The sequence below is a fragment of the Spea bombifrons genome, chromosome 5, assembly GCF_027358695.1.
Source record: "Spea bombifrons isolate aSpeBom1 chromosome 5, aSpeBom1.2.pri, whole genome shotgun sequence".
Taxonomy (NCBI): domain Eukaryota; kingdom Metazoa; phylum Chordata; class Amphibia; order Anura; family Pelobatidae; genus Spea; species Spea bombifrons.
The window spans coordinates 96,410,078-96,435,343 of record NC_071091.1 but is presented as its reverse complement, the minus strand read 5'-3'; the positions used below and the strand labels follow the sequence as shown (position 1 = coordinate 96,435,343).

The 25,266-nt window shown below is 41.0% G+C and overlaps 1 protein-coding gene across 2 annotated transcripts in view; it reads left to right on the top strand.

The window, feature by feature from the left end:
- Positions 1 to 4,592: 4,592 nt before the first annotated feature.
- The window catches only part of RGS22 (regulator of G protein signaling 22), a 33,430-nt gene continuing 12,756 nt past the window's right edge, over positions 4,593 to 25,266 (top strand). For both annotated transcript variants that reach the window (XM_053467750.1, XM_053467751.1), the window contains exons 1-16: positions 4,593 to 4,689; positions 6,193 to 6,221; positions 7,592 to 7,654; positions 8,573 to 8,785; positions 9,577 to 9,662; positions 10,980 to 11,145; positions 11,824 to 11,968; positions 12,698 to 13,355; positions 14,193 to 14,354; positions 15,111 to 15,291; positions 16,104 to 16,261; positions 17,099 to 17,207; positions 18,681 to 18,806; positions 19,431 to 19,532; positions 21,788 to 21,982; positions 22,978 to 23,070. In XM_053467750.1, coding sequence (XP_053323725.1) covers positions 4,665 to 4,689; positions 6,193 to 6,221; positions 7,592 to 7,654; positions 8,573 to 8,785; positions 9,577 to 9,662; positions 10,980 to 11,145; positions 11,824 to 11,968; positions 12,698 to 13,355; positions 14,193 to 14,354; positions 15,111 to 15,291; positions 16,104 to 16,261; positions 17,099 to 17,207; positions 18,681 to 18,806; positions 19,431 to 19,532; positions 21,788 to 21,982; positions 22,978 to 23,070 — 2,511 coding nt within the window. In that variant the 5' untranslated portion in view covers positions 4,593 to 4,664. The remainder of the gene's footprint in view (positions 4,690 to 6,192; positions 6,222 to 7,591; positions 7,655 to 8,572; positions 8,786 to 9,576; positions 9,663 to 10,979; positions 11,146 to 11,823; positions 11,969 to 12,697; positions 13,356 to 14,192; positions 14,355 to 15,110; positions 15,292 to 16,103; positions 16,262 to 17,098; positions 17,208 to 18,680; positions 18,807 to 19,430; positions 19,533 to 21,787; positions 21,983 to 22,977; positions 23,071 to 25,266) is intronic.

The window sequence follows — 25,266 nt, the reverse complement described above, 5'->3', positions numbered from 1 at the left end:
TTCTCCCCCCTGGCTGCCTCTGTCTGCGGTGTGGCAACGCCTGCTACCTCCGCCGGAGTGGCCAGCTTACGCTAGGGCCTTGTGTCTGAGCTCTGGAAGTCTGCTGCCAAACGTCTAAGACTGACAGTGTTTGGGTGCTTTGCCCTGGGGTGAAACAGGTGAGTGGGTCGCCAATTGCCCACTCATTCGCCTTTCCCAATTCTGCTGCTGGTGGTGGTGCCAGTGTCTCTTCTCTGCCAGTTCGCTTCCTGGCTAGTGTCATGAATCAAATGTCCCTAATGGTAAGGGCAGTTTCTCCCCCCTGGCTGCCTCTGTCTGCGGTGTGGCAACGCCTGCTACCTCCGCCGGAGTGGCCAGCTTACGCTAGGGCCTTGTGTCTGAGCTCTGGAAGTCTGCTGCCAAACGTTTAAGACTGACAGTGTTTGGGTGCTTTGCCCTGGGGTGAAACAGGTGAGTGGGTCGCCAATTGCCCACTCATTCGCCTTTCCCAATTCTGCTGCTGCTGCTGCTGCTGGTGGTGCCAGTGTCTCTTCGATGCCAGTTCGCTTCCTGGCTAGTGTCATGAATCAAATGTCCCTAATGGTAAGGGCAGTTTCTCCCCCCTGGCTGCCTCTGTCTGCGGTGTGGCAACGCCTGCTACCTCCGCCGGAGTGGCCAGCTTACGCTAGGGCCTTGTGTCTGAGCTCTGGAAGTCTGCTGCCAAACGTTTAAGACTGACAGTGTTTGGGTGCTTTGCCCTGGGGTGAAACAGGTGAGTGGGTCGCCAATTGCCCACTCATTCGCCTTTCCCAATTCTGCTGCTGCTGCTGCTGCTGGTGGTGCCAGTGTCTCTTCGATGCCAGTTCGCTTCCTGGCTAGTGTCATGAATCAAATGTCCCTAATGGTAAGGGCAGTTTCTCCCCCCTGGCTGCCTCTGTCTGCGGTGTGGCAACGCCTGCTACCTCCGCCGGAGTGGCCAGCTTACGCTAGGGCCTTGTGTCTGAGCTCTGGAAGTCTGCTGCCAAACGTTTAAGACTGACAGTGTTTGGGTGCTTTGCCCTGGGGTGAAACAGGTGAGTGGGTCGCCAATTGCCCACTCATTCGCCTTTCCCAATTCTGCTGCTGGTGGTGGTGCCAGTGTCTCTTCGATGCCAGTTCGCTTCCTGGCTAGTGTCATGAATCAAATGTCCCTAATGGTAAGGGCAGTTTCTCCCCCCTGGCTGCCTCTGTCTGCGGTGTGGCAACGCCTGCTACCTCCGCCGGAGTGGCCAGCTTACGCTAGGGCCTTGTGTCTGAGCTCTGGAAGTCTGCTGCCAAACGTCTAAGACTGACAGTGTTTGGGTGCTTTGCCCTGGGGTGAAACAGGTGAGTGGGTCGCCAATTGCCCACTCATTCGCCTTTTCAATGCTGCTGCTGGTGGTGGTGCCAGCATCTCTTCTCTGCCAGTTCGCTTCCTGGCTAGAGTCATGCCCAAAATGTCCCTAATGGTAAGGGCAGTTTCTCCCCCCTGGCTGCCTCTGTTTGCGGTGTGGCAACGCCTGCTACCTCCGCCGGAGTGGCCAGCTTACGCTAGGGCCTTGTGTCTGAGCTCTGGAAGTCTGCTGCCAAACGTCTAAGACTGACAGTGTTTGGGTGCTTTGCCCTGGGGTGAAACAGGTGAGCGGGTCGCCAATTGCCCACTCATTTGCCTTTCCCATTTCCTTTTCCATTTCATTATTTTCCTTCTGATACACAACCAACCAAACATAACACACACAATAACACATATAACACATATAACACACAGTGACATCACACATAACACACATACACACACACTTACAATGCACAAAACACAAGGACCTTTTCCTTGTTATTTGCCCTGGCCTTCACTCACTAATAGCATTACATTAACACTATAACTCACACTTCACCCTATAACATTTTTCCATCCACATACCTGCCAACAGACCCAACTTTTTCAGGGACAGTCCTGCTTTTTTCCAGTCCTGTCCCATCTAATTTAGCTAAACTAGGTATGCAAAATGCAAATACACATAGGTAGGTATAGCTCGGTAGGTAACGCTACTATAAACATTTAATAAATATAATCAAGTACTAAATAATAAATCTAACTTTAAAATACATTTAAATAAACCCCTATTTTTTTTTAAAAAAAAACATTAAAATTAAATTATTATTATTTAGACATAATCCATCTTTAACCAAACCAGTGCACTGCTACTAATCTTAAACATAACCGTACATTAACCCTAAGCTATTTTTTAGTTCTTGTCCAACATTTTTCCATCAGCATACCTGCCAACACACCCAAGATTTTGGTGGACAGTCCTGCTATTTTCCAGTCCTGTCCAATAAGTAAGTTGGGTTGTTGCAAAGTATGCCATTGTAAATAGGTAGCAAATGTTAGGCATGTAAAGTGGTCCAAAATCAATTTAAAAATGTAAAATATTCCCTATTCTTTTATTAAACATCTATGGACAGTACACCTCGGTATGTGTGTGCAACTCTATTGGTCGTTTCGGCAGGGGGCTCGCCTGCCATCAACGAATGAAGTGCATTCTGCAGTTCTGCAATTCACTCGTTGATGCCAGACCAGCCCCCTGCCGAAACGACCAATAGAGCTGCACACACGTACCTTCACGGCAGCTGCTGCTGCTGTGATGTGTTATTAACCCCGTATTAACCCCTGCTAGGCAACCAGGAGGAAAACGAAGATTAAACGAGCACGAAGAATGTCCGCGAATATTCGCCCGAAGAGAAGACAGGAACGGGCGAATATTCGCGGAATACGAAGATTTTTTTTCCCCCGAAGACGAGCACGAAGACGAACACGAAGAGCCCCCTGGTGCCCAAGTCTAGTTTGAACCATACTTTGATGTCAGTGTTCTGTTTTTGAACTGGACATTCAAGTGATATCAGTGTGTTCTTTTTCTGAACTGGATTGTGATGTAAGTGTTCTGTTTTTGAACTGAACTGGATTGTGATGTCAGTGTTCTGTGTTTGAACCAGACTGTGATGTAAGTGTTCTTTTTTGAACCAGACTGTGATGTCAGTGTTTTTTTTTTTAACCAGACTGTGATGTCAGTGTTCTGTGTTTGAACGGGACTGTGATGTCAGTGTTCTGTGTTTGAACGGGACTGTGATGTCAGTGTTCTGTGTTTGAACTTGATTGTGATGACAATTTTCTGTGTTTGAACGGGACTGTGATGTCAGTGTTCTGTGTTTGAACTGGACATTCAAGTGATGTCAGTGTGTTCTTTTTCTGAACTGGATTGTGATGTAAGTGTTCTGTTTTTGAACTGAACTGTGATGTCAGTGTTCTGTGTTTGAACTGGATTGTGATGTCAGTGTTTTGTTTTTGAACAAGACTGTGATGTCAGTGTTCTGTGTTTGAACTGGATTGTGATGTAAATTTTCTGTGTTTGAACCATACTTTGATGTCAGTGTTCTGTTTTTGAACTGGACATTCAAGTGATATCAGTGTGTTCTTTTTCTGAACTGGATTGTGATGTAAGTGTTCTGTTTTTGAACTGAACTGGATTGTGATGTCAGTGTTCTGTGTTTGAACCAGACTGTGATGTAAGTGTTCTTTTTTGAACCAGACTGTGATGTCAGTGTTTTTTTTTTTAACCAGACTGTGATGTCAGTGTTCTGTGTTTGAACGGGACTGTGATGTCAGTGTTCTGTGTTTGAACTTGATTGTGATGACAATTTTCTGTGTTTGAACGGGACTGTGATGTCAGTGTTCTGTTTTTGAACTGGACATTCAAGTGATATCAGTGTGTTCTTTTTCTGAACTGGATTGTGATGTAAGTGTTCTGTTTTTGAACTGAACTGGATTGGGATGTAAGTGTTCTGTGTTTGAACTGGACTGTGATGTAAGTGTTCTTTTTTGAACCAGACTGTGATGTCAGTGTTTTTTTTTTTTAACCAGACTGTGATGTCAGTGTTCTGTGTTTGAACGGGACTGTGATGTCAGTGTTCTGTGTTTGAACTGGATTGTGATGACAATTTTCTGTGTTTGAACGGGACTGTGATGTCAGTGTTCTGTTTTTGAACTGGACATTCAAGTGATATCAGTGTGTTCTTTTTCTGAACTGGATTGTGATGTAAGTGTTCTGTTTTTGAACTGAACTGGATTGTGATGTAAGTGTTCTTTTTTGAACCAGACTGTGATGCCAGTGTTTTTTTTTTTTTTTAACCAGACTGTGATGTCAGTGTCTGTGTTTGAACGGGACTGTGATGTCAGTGCTCTTTTTTTGAGCTGGAATGTGACGTCAGTGTTCAGTGTTTTTTGGGCAGTGTATGATAAATAATGACGTGTTAATTTCTTTCTATGACGCCTAGCCTTTGCTAAGGTCCTGTAATCCTGCAGATCAGCTACATGTGAAAAGCAGAACAGCCGGTTCCAGCCTCACATCACGGGATAAGTCTCACAGCACAGGGACAGCACCTTGGAGAGGGATAACAACAAAGTAGGGAGGAGAGGAAGTCTCACCATTCATGCCACAGAGAGGGACTCCATAGCAACCCTGATTTACACACAGGAAGAGGGCAGGCAGCTCCCACGCAGCACCGAGTGCGTGGATCCCAGCCCCAGTGACCCACCCTGATCCCACCATGAGCCCTAATCACTTCCACTCAGCCCAGTGAGATCCCGCGCGGGACCTGTGTCTCTCACCATGAGGCTGAAGACGTTGACAACCGGTAAGAGTGGGCTGTGGTTGGCGTGGGCTGCGGGCACTCAGCTGCCTGGTATAAGGACAGACACCGTGGAATCGCCGTGCCAGGAGTTGGGCAACACTTTGTGTAACAAACAGCTACTGATCCGTTTACTTTATACTCCGGTTTAATACATTAACCTCCCGTAGAAAATAATAAAGTTTTAATGACCGAGTGATAGATTTTTTTTTTTTTTTTTAACAGCTGGGCATTTAAATCCACTGTGGGGCTGAGTGGGAAAAAGCGGAGGATCTGGGAATGAGGCAGCTTTTGTTATGATTTATTATTATTTTCTTTGCCATTATTATTATTTTATTATATTACAGATGTTATAAAGTGTCATTATTTTCACCAATAAGTCTGTGAAGAGATTGACAATGATATATGTTTGATTTTAACGCTGGTGCTTTCATACTAACCATTCCTGTCATTTCCAGGACTTTTAATTGCAAAACATTAGCAAACCTATCCCCCAAGTGCCCCGGCATTGTTTGCCCCTTTCCTCCCCAGATGCCCCTTTTTGTGGCAGCTCAGAATATTTGGGGGGAGGGTATGAAGTTATTACGGCGTTTCTTGTGTAATGTGTATGGAAGCAATGTGAAAGAAATGAAGTACCTGTATATAAAATATATTCTTATATGCGCCTCACCCAGTTCATTTAGCACAGGGTCACAAAGTTACATAAAAAGTTCTAATGACAGCCGGTCCCCAAGATACACCTCGAACCAGACTGCCTGAAACATGAACAAAATAACGAGTTCCGAAAACTAGATGCAGTGGCTTCCCACGTGACTCAATGTATCGCAGATATACATCTACTCCTCTATTATTTATTGATTTATATAGCGCCACCATATTCCACAGCGGTGCACAGTGGGTAAACAGGACATAAAACGTAGTGCATAACAATTTTGAGGTACAAAAACAAAAGGTAAGGAGGTCTGTGCTCACATAGAAGGGCCGTATATATATATATATATATATATATATATATATATATATACGGTATATATATTGTATGGGAGACATATAAACCCACGGAAAGGAATCAGTTGCCCTCGCCCCACATACTTTAGGGCAATACTTTACATGCACTGATCGGAAAAGTCTCCTACAAAAAAATGCCTGATACATCCCTATTGTATACTGCGGAGTTATCGGTGCTGTGCTAACAATAAAACAATATACATGGAGCACAATATAAATAAGAGAAACACAAAGAAAAGATAATCACAAAAGAAATTGCTAAATGTTTCTAACACAACATTAACAAGGGTTTTACCAATGTTTAACCCTTTTGGTGCTGTGAAATGGTTAACTAACCAATTGTTGAACTGTTTATTTAGTTGAGTGAAGTAGAACGCACATACTGGTTTGCTCAGTGTATTTTGATTGGGTCCTAGTTATATTGTTTGAAGTCATCAGCCCGGCCCCCAGTAACATCTCGGACAGTAACTTATCTTAAACATTCCTCTTTTTCTGTTCTAGAGCCCCCTGATATAACAGAAGATGATTTCGTAAGTATTTACCCTAATACTTGTAATGTAAAGTCTACATTATACATTCTAGATATCCAAGGCTGTCGGTGTGCATATGAACCCCATGTGAGGATGGGAACAGATCACGGATCTGCCGTGTACCGGATGTGTTTAGTTCTATCTATGTGTAACGGCCTATTGTGTGTTTAAGTAGACCAGACACTGAGATCGACTTACTAAACGGTGATTTTGGGTCTTTATTGTGAGATGAAAAGATAAACTACCTGATTAAATATGGTGCTCCAGGACTGGAACTACTAGGGGCGAGAGGGGCAGCTACCCCGGGGGCTACTTGAGGTGTTGGCCGGCAATACCCCTTCGTCTCCTTTCAATGCTAGAAGTAGATATGATGTGAATAGCGGGCTGGACCCTATGTATGGCTCTCTGGACTGCTTTAAGTATAATCAGGGCTACTGATTTATTACTTATTTATCTCCAACAATGAAAATGCATTCATTCAAGGGTCTGACAAATCTGGACGAACCGACACATTAGGTAGAGAAGGTCTCACTCTCAAGCTTAACAATAAGTGTCTATATAAGTGTTGTTTCATTAACTGTTTGTGTTGTAGGATGTAATGCAAACATTTAAGGTCTGATATACAGCTCAGAGAGGCATTTTGTTCCCTTTTCTTTTCTCCGGTTTATGATGTGCGGATAAGGTGCTTCATTTTTTTACTATTGAAGGAGTTGCACAATGTTTGTACAGACGTAGGCATTTCGTGCTGCCGACACATTGCTGGGTGTTAGTTGCTATGTGAGCCTAATGTATATATTTTACTATTAGAGGTTTATCACTAAACGCAGTAGCTTGTCATTGATAAGCTAGATGATGTAGTGTTGGAATCCCTACACGTATAAACATAGTTACCATTATTTCGCTGGGCTGTCATGATAGAATGTGGCAGCAATGTGTGTGGCGGTGTGACCTGAAAAGTTGGATCTTTCTTCACCCGCTTTTTAACCATGTATTGGATACCCTAAGCCGCGTGTTAATAACTAGAGTCTGTAAAGACACTTAAAATATGGAATCGTCATCATCATTATTTTTCATCATCATCATGCATGGGCAGCTGACAGGGAGATTGCAGACGCTTTGGTTTGTTATGAAGCTTCTATTTCCTTGTTGCTTCTAATAGGTTTTTGGGGTTCTAGCAGACGGGTTCTGGGGGGCAGTTTGAACTCAAATTCATTATTAAACTGTGATTTCAGTCTAACGCATAGGACAATATGGAGTATTAAATACTTAAATATGTATTGCTTAGATAATAATACTTTATTCAAAAATATTGGGCATGGTGGTAACAGCTCCCCTTGAAGTTTGTTATCTCTTCATTTCTATTTGCGCAGGAGGACTTCCTAGCAGCGGACGACTTGCTTGTCGAGTACTTTAATGAATTCTTAAGTCTTCCTGTAAGTATTTCAATATATATTTCAGAATAAATCATCATTTTTCATCTGTTTCCTTTTGTAACTCTAGCAGTAACCGTGATGAATGCAAAGGTGTTAAGAAACCGCCAGTTCCTTTCCACCAACACCATGTTATATGCATCGAGAGGCCATGTCATATACATCATATTATTTATGATACATTTATCAGAGGCGTAATAAGTAACAAAACCTATAAAAAAAATAAGAACAGGGACCTAAGGACTAACCAAGAAAATCAGAACATGGCGCATACGCTAAATAAAGCATTCATTTATTATTTACATAGGGGGCAACATTTTGACGTGAGGGGGTCATTGTGATGGCAAACAACAAGAAGACCTAGGCAGGAATACAGAGTATCAGCAACATATAAATTTACATAGCAAAAGAATGGACACCAAGTATTACTTCCCTGACCCACTCCGAGATTTGTTTCACACTAAAAGTGTTTTGCAAATTAGCCATTTGTCCTTCAGTTATATTTTTCCTTTGTAATTGCACAATTGTTTTTTTCTTCATTTGACTCAGGATCTCAACTGGGAGGTAACTCTATAGACCGTTGTTACGCTGTCTGGGGATATTTAGGTTTTTGGCGACTGCATTGGTAGGAATGCCAAGATACCCAGCATGTTAGCATGGGTTATATAAATGAAAACATTCCCTTAAGATGTTTTAAGATGATTATTGTCTGCATTTAGCCCCGAGACAATACTTAGCGTAGGCCCAGGTCCTTCTGAGTAAATGTCATCCACTAAATATGGCCAGGTCACCTGACACAAGGAAATCTGTGGAAAAACCTTTCACTTCGGCCCAAAAATCCTCCTACTTCCTGAAGAGTCTCAAATCAATCTATTCATAGTAGTATTGGCGTTCTCTAAACCATCTATAATTGTTTTTCAGACTTTTTTTGACCCAATTAAATTCAATAAAACATATGGAATTTTTGAAGTAATAAGCAATGAGCCGGAACGACTCAACCAGCAAATTAAAAAAATGTTACGCCTGCACGAAGCTTCCAGCCACGTCTACGATGCCAGCAGAAATGTGAAATATCTCATACCAAAGGAAACATCTTTCACTGATCTCAATATAGACAACAATTACAGCGTCATGGTAAGACTTAGTGTTTACTTAGTAAAAACGGAATTTAATACTTTGCCTTAAAATCTCTTCTTTAATTATTCTTTGTCTTAAAATATTGTATTTTTTTTGTGAATATTGTTTTGTATGCATTTAATTTTTTTTTATCTTGTCCAGCACATAATTTGTATGACCCTGGACCTAATCTCAGATCACGAAGATGTTTTTAGAAATGTTTTTTTTTAATATCTCATATGTAACTGTACAATGACGACACAGCTGTGGTTTGGCTGCAACCTACAACATAAGGACATCATTTTTAAAATTATTACATTTTTTTAAAAATATTTCTTGTATCAGAACAAACTTTCCATTCGGCAATTTGGAATGGGTGCCTGAAAAACAAACTGGTTCCCTTAGACATCAGTTACGAGACTTTGTTTTATTCCCAGTTAACTTGGTTTATGTTCTCATTTGGACAGTAATAAAAATACCCCAGAGCCACTGAAAATGTATAGGCTTTGATTGGCTGAAAAGTATTTGCGTACTTAGCCAAACCAGAACCTGAACTGGGCCAACTATTTTTTTTTAAATAAATGCTGACAAATAAGAAGCACATTCACAATACTTTGGTGGCTCTTACATTTTTTTTAACTTTGCCGCAATGGCTGGTCTTGCTGCTTTTTGAGTATATTGCACTCGATTTAGTAATTAAATCAGGTTTAAGTCACAGTAGAAATGTGCTGATCCCTAAATATGACTTATTGTTTGTACTTCATTATTTAAATGTCTTTTTTTATTGATATATCCCAATTATTTTTCAGTGCCTGAGTCGTGAGCAAGGAATTCAGTGGATCAAGAGAGAGAGGCTTCCGGCATTTCTAAAAAGTGATTGCTATTTTGAATACAGGTACTGCAATGAGCAATGGTTTATTGATAGTTAGCAGACATGCGCAAACAGACCAAAATTTTAATTTCATTTTTGTTCCATTTGTTTTCGGACAATGAACTTAATTTTCTTCCCTTTTGGTTTGGACAACATTCGGGGGCTTTTGTAATTCAGAATGGCTCTCACACTTTGTTAATGTCTCCTTACCCTCTCCGATGACCACTTTCTTGTCCCTGTCTCCCGTTTTCGCAGCTCCGCTTCTTTCATCATCTGCTTCTACCCGATATTTGCTCCATTAACCAGTCCTCAAGGAGTGCTTCCCTGTGGTGCGAGCCATGGCCATAGCTGAAGTGCTCCAAGAGGCCAGAAAAATGCAGACACATTTACAGAGGCCTGAATTTTTGAGGTAGACGGAGAAAATATCAGGGAGAACCGGACGAGTAAAGAAGAGACATGACAAGAAGCAGTCAGCATAGAAGGCAGGGAGACATTGAGAGAGTGTGAGTGAGCGTGTGAGAGAGAGTGGAAGTGTGAGAGCAACAAAATGCAAAGGAAAATTCAGAGCTCTCTGTTTTGTTGTCATTGGTTAGTTGGGGGTCCCTTCTAGTTTATGAACATTCATACGAATTAACGAAATTGCCAATTTTCGTTAAAATTGTAATTTGTACAAATCCGAATACACAAGTGTAATAAGAGGTGTAACCAATTCTTTGATTGACAGGTGTGTGTGACTAAGGTGAAATATGCTTAGTACAAAGTGGTTATAGTGACAATTTCTGTGCCGGTACGGACCTTGTCAGTGTTTTGTCTTGTTTCCCACACATACTTCATCTATACTCTGAAAGTTCCCGAGATTTGCAGGAGAAGGGGCAAAACACAGCGACTGTAAAAATGCTAATGTTTGACCCAAAAAAAACCCATAAACCCATAGCTGGTTCTATCACTGCCTGTATCTGGGCATGTAGTTGGGCTCTTGAGAATGAGGAAAGGCGTGTAGAGAGTAGTTTTACGAGGTTAATAGTACAAAGATCTTTGGGATGGAGGAATGGCTCTTTAATTGTACATCAGACCCTTAAAAAGTGAGAGTAACCAAGGATACTGAAAGGATTCCATTTTCCAGAAAACTAAAGTGTAAGCGGTATAAAGTGTAAGCGGTATAAAGTGTAAGCGGTATAAAGTGTAAGCGGTAAATCGTAACTAGAAGGTGGGCTTCACAAGAATCTGCTTTGTTTTGCTTATTATAGAATGGGAATTCCATTCGTACTTTGAGTTCTAGTTGGGTGTGCTTTTAATCTATTTATTTTATTATTGAACAATATATTATACTGATCTCTACAGACTTGCCAAACTGATGTCGCAGGTAAAAGTGAAAAACATAGGTATGAAAGTCTATATTGACCCAAGTTACGTGCCTTGGAAACACAAGAAAGAAAAGAGCCCAACGCCATCTCTGGAGACAGAAGACCAGGAAATCATGCGGAAGTTCTTTGTCACACTCGGTCAGGTATAAATCTAGATGTTATACCATTATACGTTGTACCCAGGCCTATGAAGTAAGTGGTGGAGCTGTGGTTAGTGTCCTCGAGGAGATGATGTTTGCTTCAGTGATCACAAGTGCGCCTCCATGTGCGCGGCGATCATATGTGAAAGGGAGTTCGCTGATAGTCTGCGCATCGGGAGCCGGCATCGCTGCATTCTCTTGCTGCTCCTGTGTCAGCGTTGGCACCACAGAAGGGATCCCAATGTATACCAGACAAAACCATTTTGAATGTTTCTTTGTCCCCACGCCTTCCAACACGGTGTGGTCGGGAACGTAGGGCTGTGGCGTCTCGCTTTTTGATCATTGTGCGGTCAGCAGGCAGGGAGATCAGTGAGAGAAACAAAGTTTGTCCCCCTTATAAAGAAAAAGAACATTAAACAATTACATTGTAACGTAATAAATATTATTACTTCTAATCTATATCTGTATTTAAAATAAATACACACTAAATGTGTTAGGGGGGCTTGCACTGGAGCAAAACACGACAATTCTACTTTTCTACTAATCTCCAAGTACTTTTTATCACAAACTACACAAAAAGTCTGTTTTCTAAGTACAGGGAATGCTTTAGAGATGGACTTTGCTTCTTAAGTGTTTGCGTTTGATCCAGAATGTGGTAAATTTACAACTATTATCTCCCAGGCATCGTTTACCCAGACAAAGGATTGGTTTACTGTGGCCAAACAAAGCGAACAAACTGCTGTCACAAACTCATCTTCTCGCCCCATAGCCTGGGGGTCTCCAAGGAGCAGCTCTGCATTGTTCACCACGAGTAATGGTAGTCAAGGTGAGTGAGAAATTCTCATTACTTGTATACATTTCATTCCGGGATCAGAAATCTTGGGACAGAATGCACATTTTCTGTAAGGAGTGAGATTATCGCTTTTTCTCCAAATTTGGGGGACCCCCTGATCCCTCCAAAATAGCAACAGACATAGAAATACACATAGTCTTCTGCTATTATTGGAAACTGCCCATGTTACACTTAGTTAATATTAGTTAATATACACATAGCTTAATATGTTTCAGGTTAAAGAAGAGTATATATTATGAAATGTTTTGCGTTTCTGTTATGCGTAGGTATAGGTCAAATTTAACGGACCGTAAGATTCACCACAAATTATTCTGGAACCTCCTGATAGAACATGGAGACTAGAACTGCTTAGTGTGTGAATTAAGTAGAGGTAGCGGGAACATAACCACCCAATGCCCCAATGTCTGGATTTATGGCTATTATGGCTGTGATGTCTGATGCCCGTTTAAGGAACAAACCAAATAACTCCATCATCTTTTGTTGCTTGGTTACCATCTTTTAAGGTCTAGTCATGTAAGCTATAAAGTCTAGTTTTGATGGTAAAATGGAGCCTGGTTTTATAGTATACAGGCGGTTGAGCAGTCTTGAGGTATGAGGAATAACTAGATGCATTCGTTGTAGACTAGATAGTAATGTAAGGAGCATGAGTAAATTGTTTCACTGACATTAGCCTTCTGAAGTTCTTCTCTTTATTTGGTACAGATGGCTATTCCCATGAAAATATGTCTAACCTTCATAACACATTCCTGCGCAAAACCTGTGCGCCTTTAACACCAGAGAGCAGCTACTACAGTACCAGAGATGAGGATGAATATTCTGTGTCTATCGCACCCTCCCAAAGCTCTACACCCATTAGACTGTATGTTGAACCTAAATGGAAGAAGGGAAATGAATCTGAGGCTGAGCTGAAAGAGAAAACAAGTGTCTTGGAAGACATCAAAACCAAAAAAGTTCCCGTTTTTCAGACGCTGGAAGAGTTTGCTGATTTATATGTCGGCTGCGTGGTGAAATCTGTAGTCTCTAAACTGACTGGACACATCGCTAAGGACATCGCTGAAAAACTTGATATCTATACTTTGGATCACGTGTCAATCTTGGACTTGGAGAGTACAGATTCACCTTCTATTAGTTCTAGAAGCTCACAAACCAGCATCGAAGAAGAGATTGTCGGGTCTGAATGTGAGGAAGGAAACACTCCAGTTTCCCAAAGCCACAAAGGAGAAGTCGCTCACATCAGGACCAGAGGCGAGTTCGAAAAATTTAAATCGTTTCTGAAAGGAACATCAGGAGAGAAGTTGCGGTGGCTGTGGATGGACATTGAAAGGCTGAAAACGATTCCGGAAGCAGCCAGACAACAGAGGTATTTTACTCCAAAATCTAAGCCCCTTGTGTTATGATATCTTCTATAAAATAATGAATGGAAGAAGCATGCAAGATGAAAGATATCTGACCATGACTATAAAGAGCAGTATGGGACACTGGTTCATAGGAAGGGCATTATTCAGCTGTAGATATGTAGAAAACACAACATAATCGGGGAAAGGCCTTGAAGGTTTCTGTTATGACAACAGCAGCGGCAATGGGATCTAATTTCACGAGTATTTATTAAACAGTCCAAATATCACTCAGGGTCTTGTGATAAATAGAATTACAAAGCTAGCGTGCAGGCATATGAATTTTTTTTGTGCAGTAAAGTCAATAAAGACGTTGAATACACCTCCAGATTATGTTATGTTGGCAGGTACTGGAAAGCAGTTGTGTTTATCACAGACGATGCTGATCCAGGGAGGCTTCCTTTGTCTCTGACATTGAGGAAGATTTTCTTAGCTCTTTGAAATATTTAATTATGTTTCTTTTAGCTTTATTACAACATAGCTTTATGTGTTTCGAATTGACATGTTTTTCCATATTGCATCTACTGTTAATAATCCCATAATCTCGCCATATTCCCAGGCCATAATGTGTGTTTTTATTATTTCACCCCATCCCAATTTTCAGTACCCTTCCCATTATCTCATCCCATACATTGCATGTCATTATTCTTCTTACTTACAAATATGCTCTTTCTGCTGCTTTTTATGCTGCGGCTTTTAATTATTATTATCTGCATCCTTTTAATGCCCTCTTAGTTAGGGTAAATTGCGACGTAGGCCATTGCGAACGAGTCACAAGGCCATGTGTAATATTACTGTCCTAGACACCTAAACCAGATGAAAAGGCTGTATCTGGTGACAAGCGGAACTCGCTCTCTTGGTGCTGAAGTGTTGCAGAAACTGGAACTTCTGGAGACAGCCGGGTGGACTGTGAACCATATACTCAGTGCCCAGGCAGAGATAATAAAACCTTTACTCCTGTACTGGTGAGAAAAAGCTTCTTCTATATATACATGTATGTGAGGCACACCCCGCCTTTGTATTTGCACTGTATGCACCCCTTTCAGTATCTACTTATTAATTACACTTTGATTCCACCTACAAAGCAGACACTCCTTTCCACATACATAACATGTGTGTACTTATTACCCTTATATCTGCACAGTTCCCTGATTATCCATATACACATTACATGCTATGCTGTACATGCTGTACATACAATGCATCCTTTTTACAACGGTACCGACCCTCCTCTCACAGAGACTCATTGTTACTCAGGAATAACACGACATAGACCGTGCCTCATAGACAAAGACCCCCGCAGTGTAAATGGGCCCGTTACAAGGATCTCCCCAAATGGCCCATTGAGCCGAAGCCCACCAGGGAGTCCAATCGCCCAATAGACCAACCTGCCCAAAAATATGGCACAGGGACCTGCCTCTTTAGCCCTAGTTGGACTAGATCATGACACTGTATTACTATTAACCTTTGCGTACATTATTACACAATCATAACGTCTGTATGCCATATACATCCCTTATACATCCAGTATGCAGTCATTATAGCTGTATGTAAGGTGTTAATCACTGCTCTTATAATACTTTTTACACTCCTATTTTGTGATTGATAACTCACTATACATTCACATTTCTACCATATACTTCTAAAGTATCCTTCCTTTTGCTCATTGGTTTACAAATAGGTTGATGCTGTATATTTTTCCATTGGATTTCTTTTACAAGGGGACCCCGGTTTTGTTTGGCTGATTCTTCTGCGGCTCACAATGTTGATGCTGACCTGAAACTGTGGTATGATCGCCAGCTGAGACCCAAAAGAGATGCTGACCCTTTTGCACATACAGTGACGCTGTTACCTTTAAGACCGAAGTCATGCATGCCAAGAATTCCTAGCTCTGTTCCTCCTGTGAGTATATATATATAAATATAGATTGTGTTCTCATGATGGCGTCTTTAAGCAGAATGACCAAAAAAAACGACCTCAGTTATATCAGTTCTGGTGTGACTACTGTATTCTAACAAGTTGGGATCTAAAATCAGACTCTTTAACCCCATATTGATGTCCAAGTGTTAGATTGCAGATTGCCGTCCTCGGCCGGCATCAACTCAACACTCTTTTAATTTAGACATCCTTTTCATGCAATAAAGAAGGATATACGTGTGAAGACTGCTTGCATTAGCACATATAAGGTTAACCACACAATATCATTAAGTATGCGGTTCTTGTGCTGCCATTAATTCTCCTGGATTGACTAGACATATGAAATGTGTAAGTGTAGGGCTAGTGGAGCATTCTAGTCCTTGGGGTCCATAGCCTGTCTAAAGGGGTCCTTTTAAACCAAATGTTTGTTAATTAGCTTACTGCAATCACAGCATACACTTTAACCTCACCAAAAAACTCAAACATTTGTCCATGTTTTCCAACAGTTGTTGCATATTGTGTATTTATTAAATAATAAATCAATTAAATAATAATTAATAATATTATTAATAATAATTCATTATTAATTAATAATAAATTAGGTCTACCCCAGAACCAAAGGTTGTTTTTTTCTACACTTTTATGTAGCAACTTGATTCATAGATCAAAAGCTCTGGAATCTGGGTATTTAAAGCCTTTAGTAATAATAGTGATTATAACTTGTAATTGGTATCATATAAGTAGTTACCCATATTTTCTGCAGACTCTTTCACTGATGCACTTTTCTTTCTGTGTAGTTAATTAAAAGTGACCCACCAGTGCCATCATCTAGAAAGATGCCAAGGAGTTCCAGTTGGAAGCAGCCCGGGACTTTGATTTCCGCAAACTTCCCACCACAAAGAAAATGCAGCAGAAGTTTGCCTGCGAGTGCAGTTAACGGCAGCGCCAAGACACGGTAATTATTCTGTGATCCGGTATAAGGATATCTCGCAGCGTTCACAGGTTTTCACGTCAGCTGCTGAAACAAACGAAAAACATTTTTCAGATGCGTGTATACCGTCAGATTGCATTTTTCTCTGTTCTCTGCCTCTCTCTCCAGCTCAAATTAACAGACAGAGAACAGTAAGAAACAATATTCCACAGGTTTTAAGAAACATAATATAATTTGTGTTATTATTTTTTTTAACTTGACCTAAGGGGTTAATTTTAATATTTACTTGTTAAATTAGTAAATTAGCATTTTACTAATGAAACATGATGTCTTTTATATATGAATATTGTTAAATAAAAGCCTTATCAAAAAAAATATATTTTGTGTGGGTTCACATGAGAAAAGAGGGAAATAACGGGGAAAAACACCAAATTTGCTATTGTCCTGTATTGTAAAATAGCCCTGCCCCTAATGGTTTACTTCCTTAATCTTACTCCGTGGATTTGTTTAGGATTTTCTTGGTTATTGTTTTAGTTTATTATCTTCAGATTTGTTAGTATTAGAATTAGAATTTCTTAGTATTCTTATAAATAAGACCCCAGTCAGTTGCAATTTTTATTTTTTCCTGTGTTTCCCCAGGATCTAGTATTAATAACCCCCCATAACATGAATTCAGTCCCACTTTGGGATTAATATATTGTCAAAAGAAGTGACAAAAGGCGCCATTAGTATAAGAATATTTTATGAATACAAATAAAAATGAGATTCGACAAAGAAACTAAATACACAAGAATGTAAAATATAATTCCAAGATTTCTATAAACACGCATTTTAAGTATTATTAACTATTGTATTTTTTAGAACAAGATGTAGGAGCAGCCATCCATCCATCATAGCTCTGGATACGGCCAAGGAAGCGCCAAGCGTGCCACCAACATGTGGTCAGAATGCTTTGGGAAACGTTCTGAAAGTGAGTTCTATAACCACAGAAATTTATACGCTAAGAGAATAAAAAATTATTTCACGAGTTGCGCTTCCAACCGTGTCATCTAGAGAACAAATCTGGAGATTTCTTTATTCTGTCCGTGGGCTCCCAGCGCTTTTAAATTTATTTTCCCCTTGTGGAAAGGACATAGCAGTGACACTGATAGAGAAGCTGCATGGATCACATTAGCCATTTTGGCTACTGTAATATAAGGCCGTTTTATTGGGCTGAGAATTTCTAGTCTGCCTCTAATGTCTTCTTCAAATCTATATACAAACCATCATTTTTTTTACATACTTCATCATTTATAATTCGGTATTATTAGCTTCTTGGTCATTTCTGGAAGCCCTTTATATTATTTTGTAATGCCTTTATAAAAAACGATATAATTAAAGCTAAAAAATATGAGCGGGGCCCTTTTGCATGACAGGCGATGTATGTTGCGTTTCATGGAACGCAGCCTTTCTCCCTGCCGGGAAATGACTTCACGGAACATTGACTTGCAGCCCAAAATAACATAAAGGAATCAACAACATTTAATTTGCTGCTTTCTCGAAATAAATGGAAGCTATCAAGATTTCATCCCGCGGGATGTTCCGCGGTTCGCTGTGACACAGCCCCGTAAAGTGCCTTGGAAAAGAACAGCAACAAACGAGTCCAAAAAAGTAAATATTGACTATCTGGCAATGTAAAGGGTGATTTATGAAATACTTTAAATATGACATACCTGCTAGCATTCCTAGCGGCTGAGACAATAATTCCACCAGCAATTAGTAATCGGTAGGGGATTCTGTTTGAATAGTTCCACGCTTAAACAGCTCGATTGCAGTCCAGGCTGCTTAGAGAAGGATTATGAGGATAAAGTGGAAGTGATGAGTGTCTTGTTGAGGTCATGATAATACTGCAGAGATGGGAGTTCTCTCTCAGGTCAAATAGCCGCTTGTTAATACCGCGACTGTATAAACATGGGTGTAGTCCACCTGTAGAGCTTAAATTGTTGAACTGCAACTCCAAGGATGCTTGTCCGGCCCAAGGACCTGCACGCTGACTCCTGGGCTGACCATGGAAGTTGGCAGCTCAACAATGTCTGTGGAGCCATTAGCCATCCACCCCCGTTCTGTAAGATTTGAGAGCCACAGCGGTCTACAAAAGACAACGCTGCAGAAACAGGGAACGAGTCTACATTTACAGGAGGAGTAATTATTTGATGGCACTAACACCCACTGCGTGATATGTTTGCGGATAATTTGCGCCTCCACAAGAGCTTTCTGAATAGGGCATGCCAATCACAAAAGTCAGACGTCATATTTAAAAAACCTAAACGTAAATCACCCCATTTTCCTAAAGGACAGCTTTTATGCCTAGAATGCCAAAACGCCGCTACATTGTTACGGCTATTTTGATTTTTGGAACCAGTCGTGTGCATCATTCATCTCCCAAAGTGTTTGTTTGTTGCAGAAAGAGGATGCGATTAGCAGCGACGTCTTGAGAAGCTCTAAGATGGAGGAAATGTTACAAGCGCTCCGACTCGACAGCCGCGCGGGTTATTATTTCACCACTTTTTGTGAACGTTCAGGAAACAAGGTAAGTCTATGATAGGATAGGGCCTCAGCACCACCATGCCATGGGCATCCCAATCAGCTCTTAAACCGGTCTACATGTAATATTAGACATATTCGACTTTTCTGGAGTGAGCTTTGCAGTTTGAATTTCACAGCCAACTCAACAAACCCCAGGCGCCAGGTCGCATGATGACAAGAAGTCACTTCTTGGCGCCTTTGGTTTTGCAGAGGAGCCCTGTACTTTGCAAAATGGAGGCCCCTGCATTGCGGGAAGCCCCCTGCCCCCACCCCGGAATACCCCGGAATACCCAGTCCCACTGGTCCCACAGACTGAGTCTGAGTGCAGGAGGTAATGTTAATTCCTGCTGCTCAGATGCAAGCAGCGTGTGAAGACCACTGGGGAACAGGCAGCAGAAGAGTTTTCCCGAGCCAACAAATGATCACTTTGGCTTTCTGGATTTATAAGGAAACTGGACATACGAGGATCAGCAGAGATAATACTTATAGTGTATGATCTATATCATATCATCGATGATCAGTTCTTGTCCACCCTCATCTCTAGTTGATGAGATGTATCGCTGTCCGTATGGCATATATTTTTTTGGATAATGGTACATACTCAGATATTTCGCTTGTTTGTTTCCAGCTGTGGAAGAACGCTGTCTACTTCTGGTTCGATCTACAAACCTATCACCACATGTTTTACCAGGAGACTTTGCAGCCTTTTAAACTATGCAGGCAATCCCAAGTAAGTCGTACGTCTCGTCATCAGACTGTTATGAGCACAAAACTGGAATTAGATCCCTGGTGATCTTGACACATGGAGTATTATGGAAGTTGTAGTAACAAATAACCAGAGGGCTCCGATCATTCTAAACGTTGGTATATTATATTTATGCAATAACCTATAGAAAAAAGTGCCACGCACGGATTCATGTCGCAGCTCTTGTGATGCATTTTTGGGGTGTTTCCAAAAGCGTAAATACAATGTTTAAAAATTAGTGTTTTTTTTAACATTTCCAACCTGTTTTTATCCCTGAAGGTCTTGCATGATAGATATTCATTGTTTATTTCGAAAGCTTTAGTGAACAGATTCCGTTAAGGCATTAATATTCGGTGTAGTTTAGGGTCTCCGCAGAGATGTTGTGAAATCTCTGGGAATGTTTTCTATTTCACCGACTTTTGTTTCAGATCCGTTCCATCTATAGAGATCTTCCACACTTTTTATGTTAGTTTGGCAGCAGCCACACGGAAAATGCAATTCGTGTTTTGGAAAAATACCAGCAGTTAAAGCAAATTAAATCGGGTTATGTGGCTTGACTTTTATCTTGAATGTAATGTAGGGTTTGGATTTCAGGTGCGATGCAGGTATTTCAGAGCTGTCAGGTGTGTGAGCGACGTGTATTGAAGCATGGCGCATGGTCTTGTCTCTTCGGGCTGGCTGCTCAATACGCACAATTATTTTATATTTTATAAAGTGATAACATGTCCTAAACTTTGTGCAATGCACCCAAAGACAGCGAAATAACTTTGTTAATAGAGGATGCAATAATGTGCAATCAACATGTACAGTGCGGGCCTGGGGGTACATTTGAAAATTTTTTGGTGGCGACCACAGCGCTGGATTAAAGGGACAGCCAGCCTATACACTTTAATGCATATGACAGCTGAGTGACCCCATTAAATTTACATGTGGTCCTCATTGCAAATGTATTTGCCCCTTTTACCTGCCCACCCCCCCAGTTATTTGCCATGCAGGAGATGTGTATGGTCAAACACATCTCCTGCCATGCGATATACCCGTCGCCAGGTGGCTCCATCGCTGACTTGGCAAGAGTTCAGGGTGGGGGTCTAATGAGACTCCTCTTAGAATCCACTCTCAATGATTTCAATGGAGTGTTTTCCTGACACTGATTGACTGGGAAAAACAGGGATTTGAGGCCCTAGAGCTAAAAATTGTGCGTCAGCAATCTCCCCTTCCTCTTCTTCATTGCCTGCAATGTCACATATTGTAAAAAGAGAAGGCAGATGAATGGGCCCATAAAACAAATATACTGGCAGTGTACACAGCACTCTCCTAGCAGATACTTCGCAGCGTCTCCGAACAAATACAGCGCCCTTATCATTCCGTGCCTTTTATAAGCAGAGAACATACAGTACTTTTAACCTGTCTGATGTAGTTATCAAAGGCCAGATATTTGACTCCGGATCACAATCACAGACTTGGTCATGAAGAGAAAAATACCTTAGTGATTTGGCAAGCAAAGTTCATAAATCATAGTAATGGGAGTGAAGAAAACTAGTAGTCATACTCCTATTTAATACATAAGTGTGATTTCTACGCCATATTGTTTGCAGCGGTTGAAGGGTATCAGTAGGGCACAGCGTGTTCTAGCGGTTCTCTCTCAGTCCCTCTGCTTTCACGTCCCGGGGCACAGCCATGGAGCAGAGTGGAGCGCCGCTTTGATGGACCCAAATCTGTTTCGGGACAATACATTCCGGACGTGGCAATCCTGGACCCATTGTTAGCCTAGCTTGGTTGCTTTTGGGCCAGTAGTCCATTAAAGACACATGGGCTTGGCGGTTCAGCCCCGTCAGCCCCTGCATTAGTCCAGTCCTCGGTAAACAGTTGGAACATAGGTTTTTGGTTAAAGGGGGTACATGGATAGATAAAGGTTGAGGGAACTCCTCACAAACATTGTTGTGAAAACAACTTTTGTTGGCAGATATTAATCCCTTCCATCCATTTTTCTAGCTTAATTTGGTCTTGTTTTATATTAAGAGTCAGTACATTAACCTCATCCACTTGCGCTGGAAGGCCACTCCACTTAACCACCACCCTCTCTGGGTATCACCGCTAAACAGCATCACAGTTATATACAGTATGTTTAAACAATGCAAACAAGGGACTGTTACAGTAGAATACTTGAGCATTTCTTTTATGTTGGATCATATTTTCCAGATAAAATTAATAAAATTGACAAAACTGTTTTTCTGGCCCAGCTCATTTTTGGCACCTACCTCGCTCCCTCTGCCTCTATGGATATTGGTGTTGAGAAGACCATAAAAAAGGAGATTTACCAGAAACTTGATCCACCTTTTGAGGATTTATTTGACTCCGCTGAAGAATACGTGCTCACACTTCTCCTCTCCGCATGGATTCACCTGACCGAGTTAGACAGACAGACTTACAGCAAGGTACAGCCAAAACTCTTGCCTCCTTACATTCTTGGATCCATTTTTTTTTGCTTTCACTTTATGTCTTGTCATCGTGGGATTTTCGACCCATCCTTTCTTTTTACAATGTATTAAATTTAATATATTTAAAAACATTCGTCAACCGTGATCATAAAAACTGTAATTCACAACACTTTCTTTAAAAGTCCGTAGATGAGGAGTCATCACAGCTTTTTTCACCCCGCGTGACACTAAACAGCATATTTTTAGAGATCAACAGCAATAATAGAAACCTTTTCTACTCTTTCTCACTATAGTGCTTTAATGATCACTAGTGGTTCACACAATTAACCCTTTAAGCTTTAGGAGTGAGCAATGTGCTACATGGGACTGAAAGCATTAATGGAAATCTAATTAAAACATCTCTTCTCTAACTTTTGTGATGAGTTATGGAGTCAGCAACATGCCTTATATTACAATATCACTTCACTTTTTCATGGTCACTGTCACTTTGTTACGCGATATACCCGTAGTTTCCTTTTATCTAAAAGTATTCAGTTTAAAACTTGGTTCCTCAGCTTCTAGTACATATAACCCAAAAGGTACTTCTGATATTATTATTATTATTATTAAATGATAGGAAGCATGTTGGTAAGAAACATTTACTTGGTTTGTAAACATCTTATTAGTATTGCTTGGGTGGAACGCCAAGGTTTATAACTTTTGTTCCACAAACCTCACAACACGTGATATTAAGGCAGGCGCTCTGGCTATACAGTCTGAAGTCCCTAACGGCAGCCTGTCTGCGTGATGAATAGACGAGAAGATCCCGCAGATCTGCTCCCTCAGCACACATCGGCTGCTGTCTACGGAGTGATGATGGAGTTATTGTCTTGATCACACTCTCCGCTTTTTTGCAGCTCTCTCCCCAAATGTAGTTATAAATCCGACACCTGAATTCATTCTCATCCAGCGTTTTTGTTTCTGTGCTGAACTATGCGCGGTTTTCTCATTAGGTGGAGCTGGTGGAAGAGGTCCGACAGCTGGACTCCGAGTGCTATCGAAAGCTTCAGGCTCTGCTGCTGGAGGAGGCGGCCAGGAAAGACCAAGTAAGAGGAGCATTTCTAAGAAAACCATCTAGAAAGATAATGCACACGGCCGGTTTAATGGACAGAACCCAAAGAACAGGGTTCTACTATGTTATGCATGGAATGACTTCCACAACAAATTAAATGGCCCTGTATACCAATGTAATAAATGTAATATACACTTTGCATACAATAGAACCTTTTAAGTCAATGTTGAATCAGCCAGTTTAAGCCCCAATGGACCATGTGAAGTTGTTGTGTACTCATCAAAGTGGTTTGTATCATACAACTCACAATTCACAAACATAATAAGATCCTGTGATTGCCGCCCAGGTGCACCTCTAGTTTTTTGTGGGCCCTAAATGATATATGTCTGAAAACGAGCGGTGTAGACATACCTGAGAACTTCCCTGGGGAAGCTGCCCAGAGTTCATGTGTCCAAACCCCTATTGTCTAAGCGTGGGCACGTAACTAAGCGGTGGGCCTAAGTGTAATCCGCTTATGTGTTATCACTGACACTGCTGTCAGCCTTGAATGCATTGCTGGCCAGATCATCTCTTAGCTTTTAATAAGTGATGACAGCAAACCTGGAACAAAGAACAAATAAGAAGAGGAGAGAGACCCTTGTGTTTCACCCTCCTTCATCCTTTCTTTAAAGTCATTTTTGTTGTAATACATACATAAACATACCATAAACAATCTCAAGCATAATACGCACCTGTGTATAATACACGGGTATAACTTTACACTGAACTCTGTGGAGACAGAGACCGAGAGCGGTGAGAACGGCCGCCGGTAAGCTCTCTCCATTGGCAGCGTGTGAGACATGGCAGCCATGGTTTACAGGTAAGTTAGGGCCGACCTAAGGAAGCTCCCCAGCTGCTCTTGCTTTGTCGGTGATTGCACCGCATTAAAGGACCTGCTGTGCCTTTAAGACCCCCGGAGCCCTTTAATGCAGTCTATGGAGGCTGTACGCCCCCCTGGACCTGCCGCCCTAGGCCTCGTCACTTTAATACTGTATGTGTCATTTATAAATGTCTGTGCAGAACGTGTAGTGTTGATTTTGGCCAGCTGGGGTAACACCAGACATATAAATCCAATTCCTTGCCTTCTGAAATATCACTGTTTCTATTCTGACAAATTTGATGTTGTAGCAAATCCAGAAGACATTATTACATAACTCCTCAAATCCACGTTGCAGATGTCAGAGTCGCTTTGGATGGATGTAGTACGGAGTGACATATTAAACAATGTCAAATGCAGAAAACCCCATAATCCCATTTATACATAGAGATTAATGACTGCTAGTGGAGTCATTTATCAAAAATGTGGCAGAACGTTGGGTCTAATTTATCATTCCTTCCCCTAAAATAACGATAACCTTTTTTCCCTGGTATCTCTTTCATAGCTGACAGCAGTTCTTACCATAGATTTTGGAAACGGACACTCTGAACTCCAGGGCAGATAGTAAAACAAAGGTGTTAGGTGTATTATAGAATCACAGTAGTGGGCATGGGCCGAAACGCTAAAATTACCATTACATGGATCATTTTAAATTCTCAGAGTAATCTAACTTACTATTACCTCTAAACCATGTTATGGTTTAAAGGGATAAAGAGATCATTTTAATGTATATATATTTTTTGGAATGCTGCTTGTATAATACGCAGATTTACTGGTTTTGTTCAAGGTCCCTGATTTTCTAATAAAATATTTACCACATTTATTAAAGATTTTGACTAAACTGATTCAAGTGAGTGGGTGATGATTCAAAACAAACCGACCACAGATCTACCGCCATATTGTTTTTTTTATGACCCATGGCAGCAATGTCATTTTTTACCAATTGGAGGTTTTCGATGAGTTGGCCTCAAAAACACCTGGACATCTGGTGCTAGGACTCTACAGAGGAGCGTTAGTAATCGTTTATACAAATGACTTAGATGACTTCTTGAATTGAACTCCCAATAATTAACCAGGACGCACCCACTGACTTTATAATATCGCATATATAAATAATAGCACCATGCTGATAATTACTAAGCAAGGTTCCAGATCAGGAATACACGCGATAGAAGACACCGGGACTGATCCCTGAGACATAAAATGCTTCCTTGCTGAGTGTAAGCTCACAAGAACAGTCCCTGCATGGCCTAATGTGTGCTAATGATATAGTATATATATAATAATATATAATGTATAGTGGGAAAATTAGAA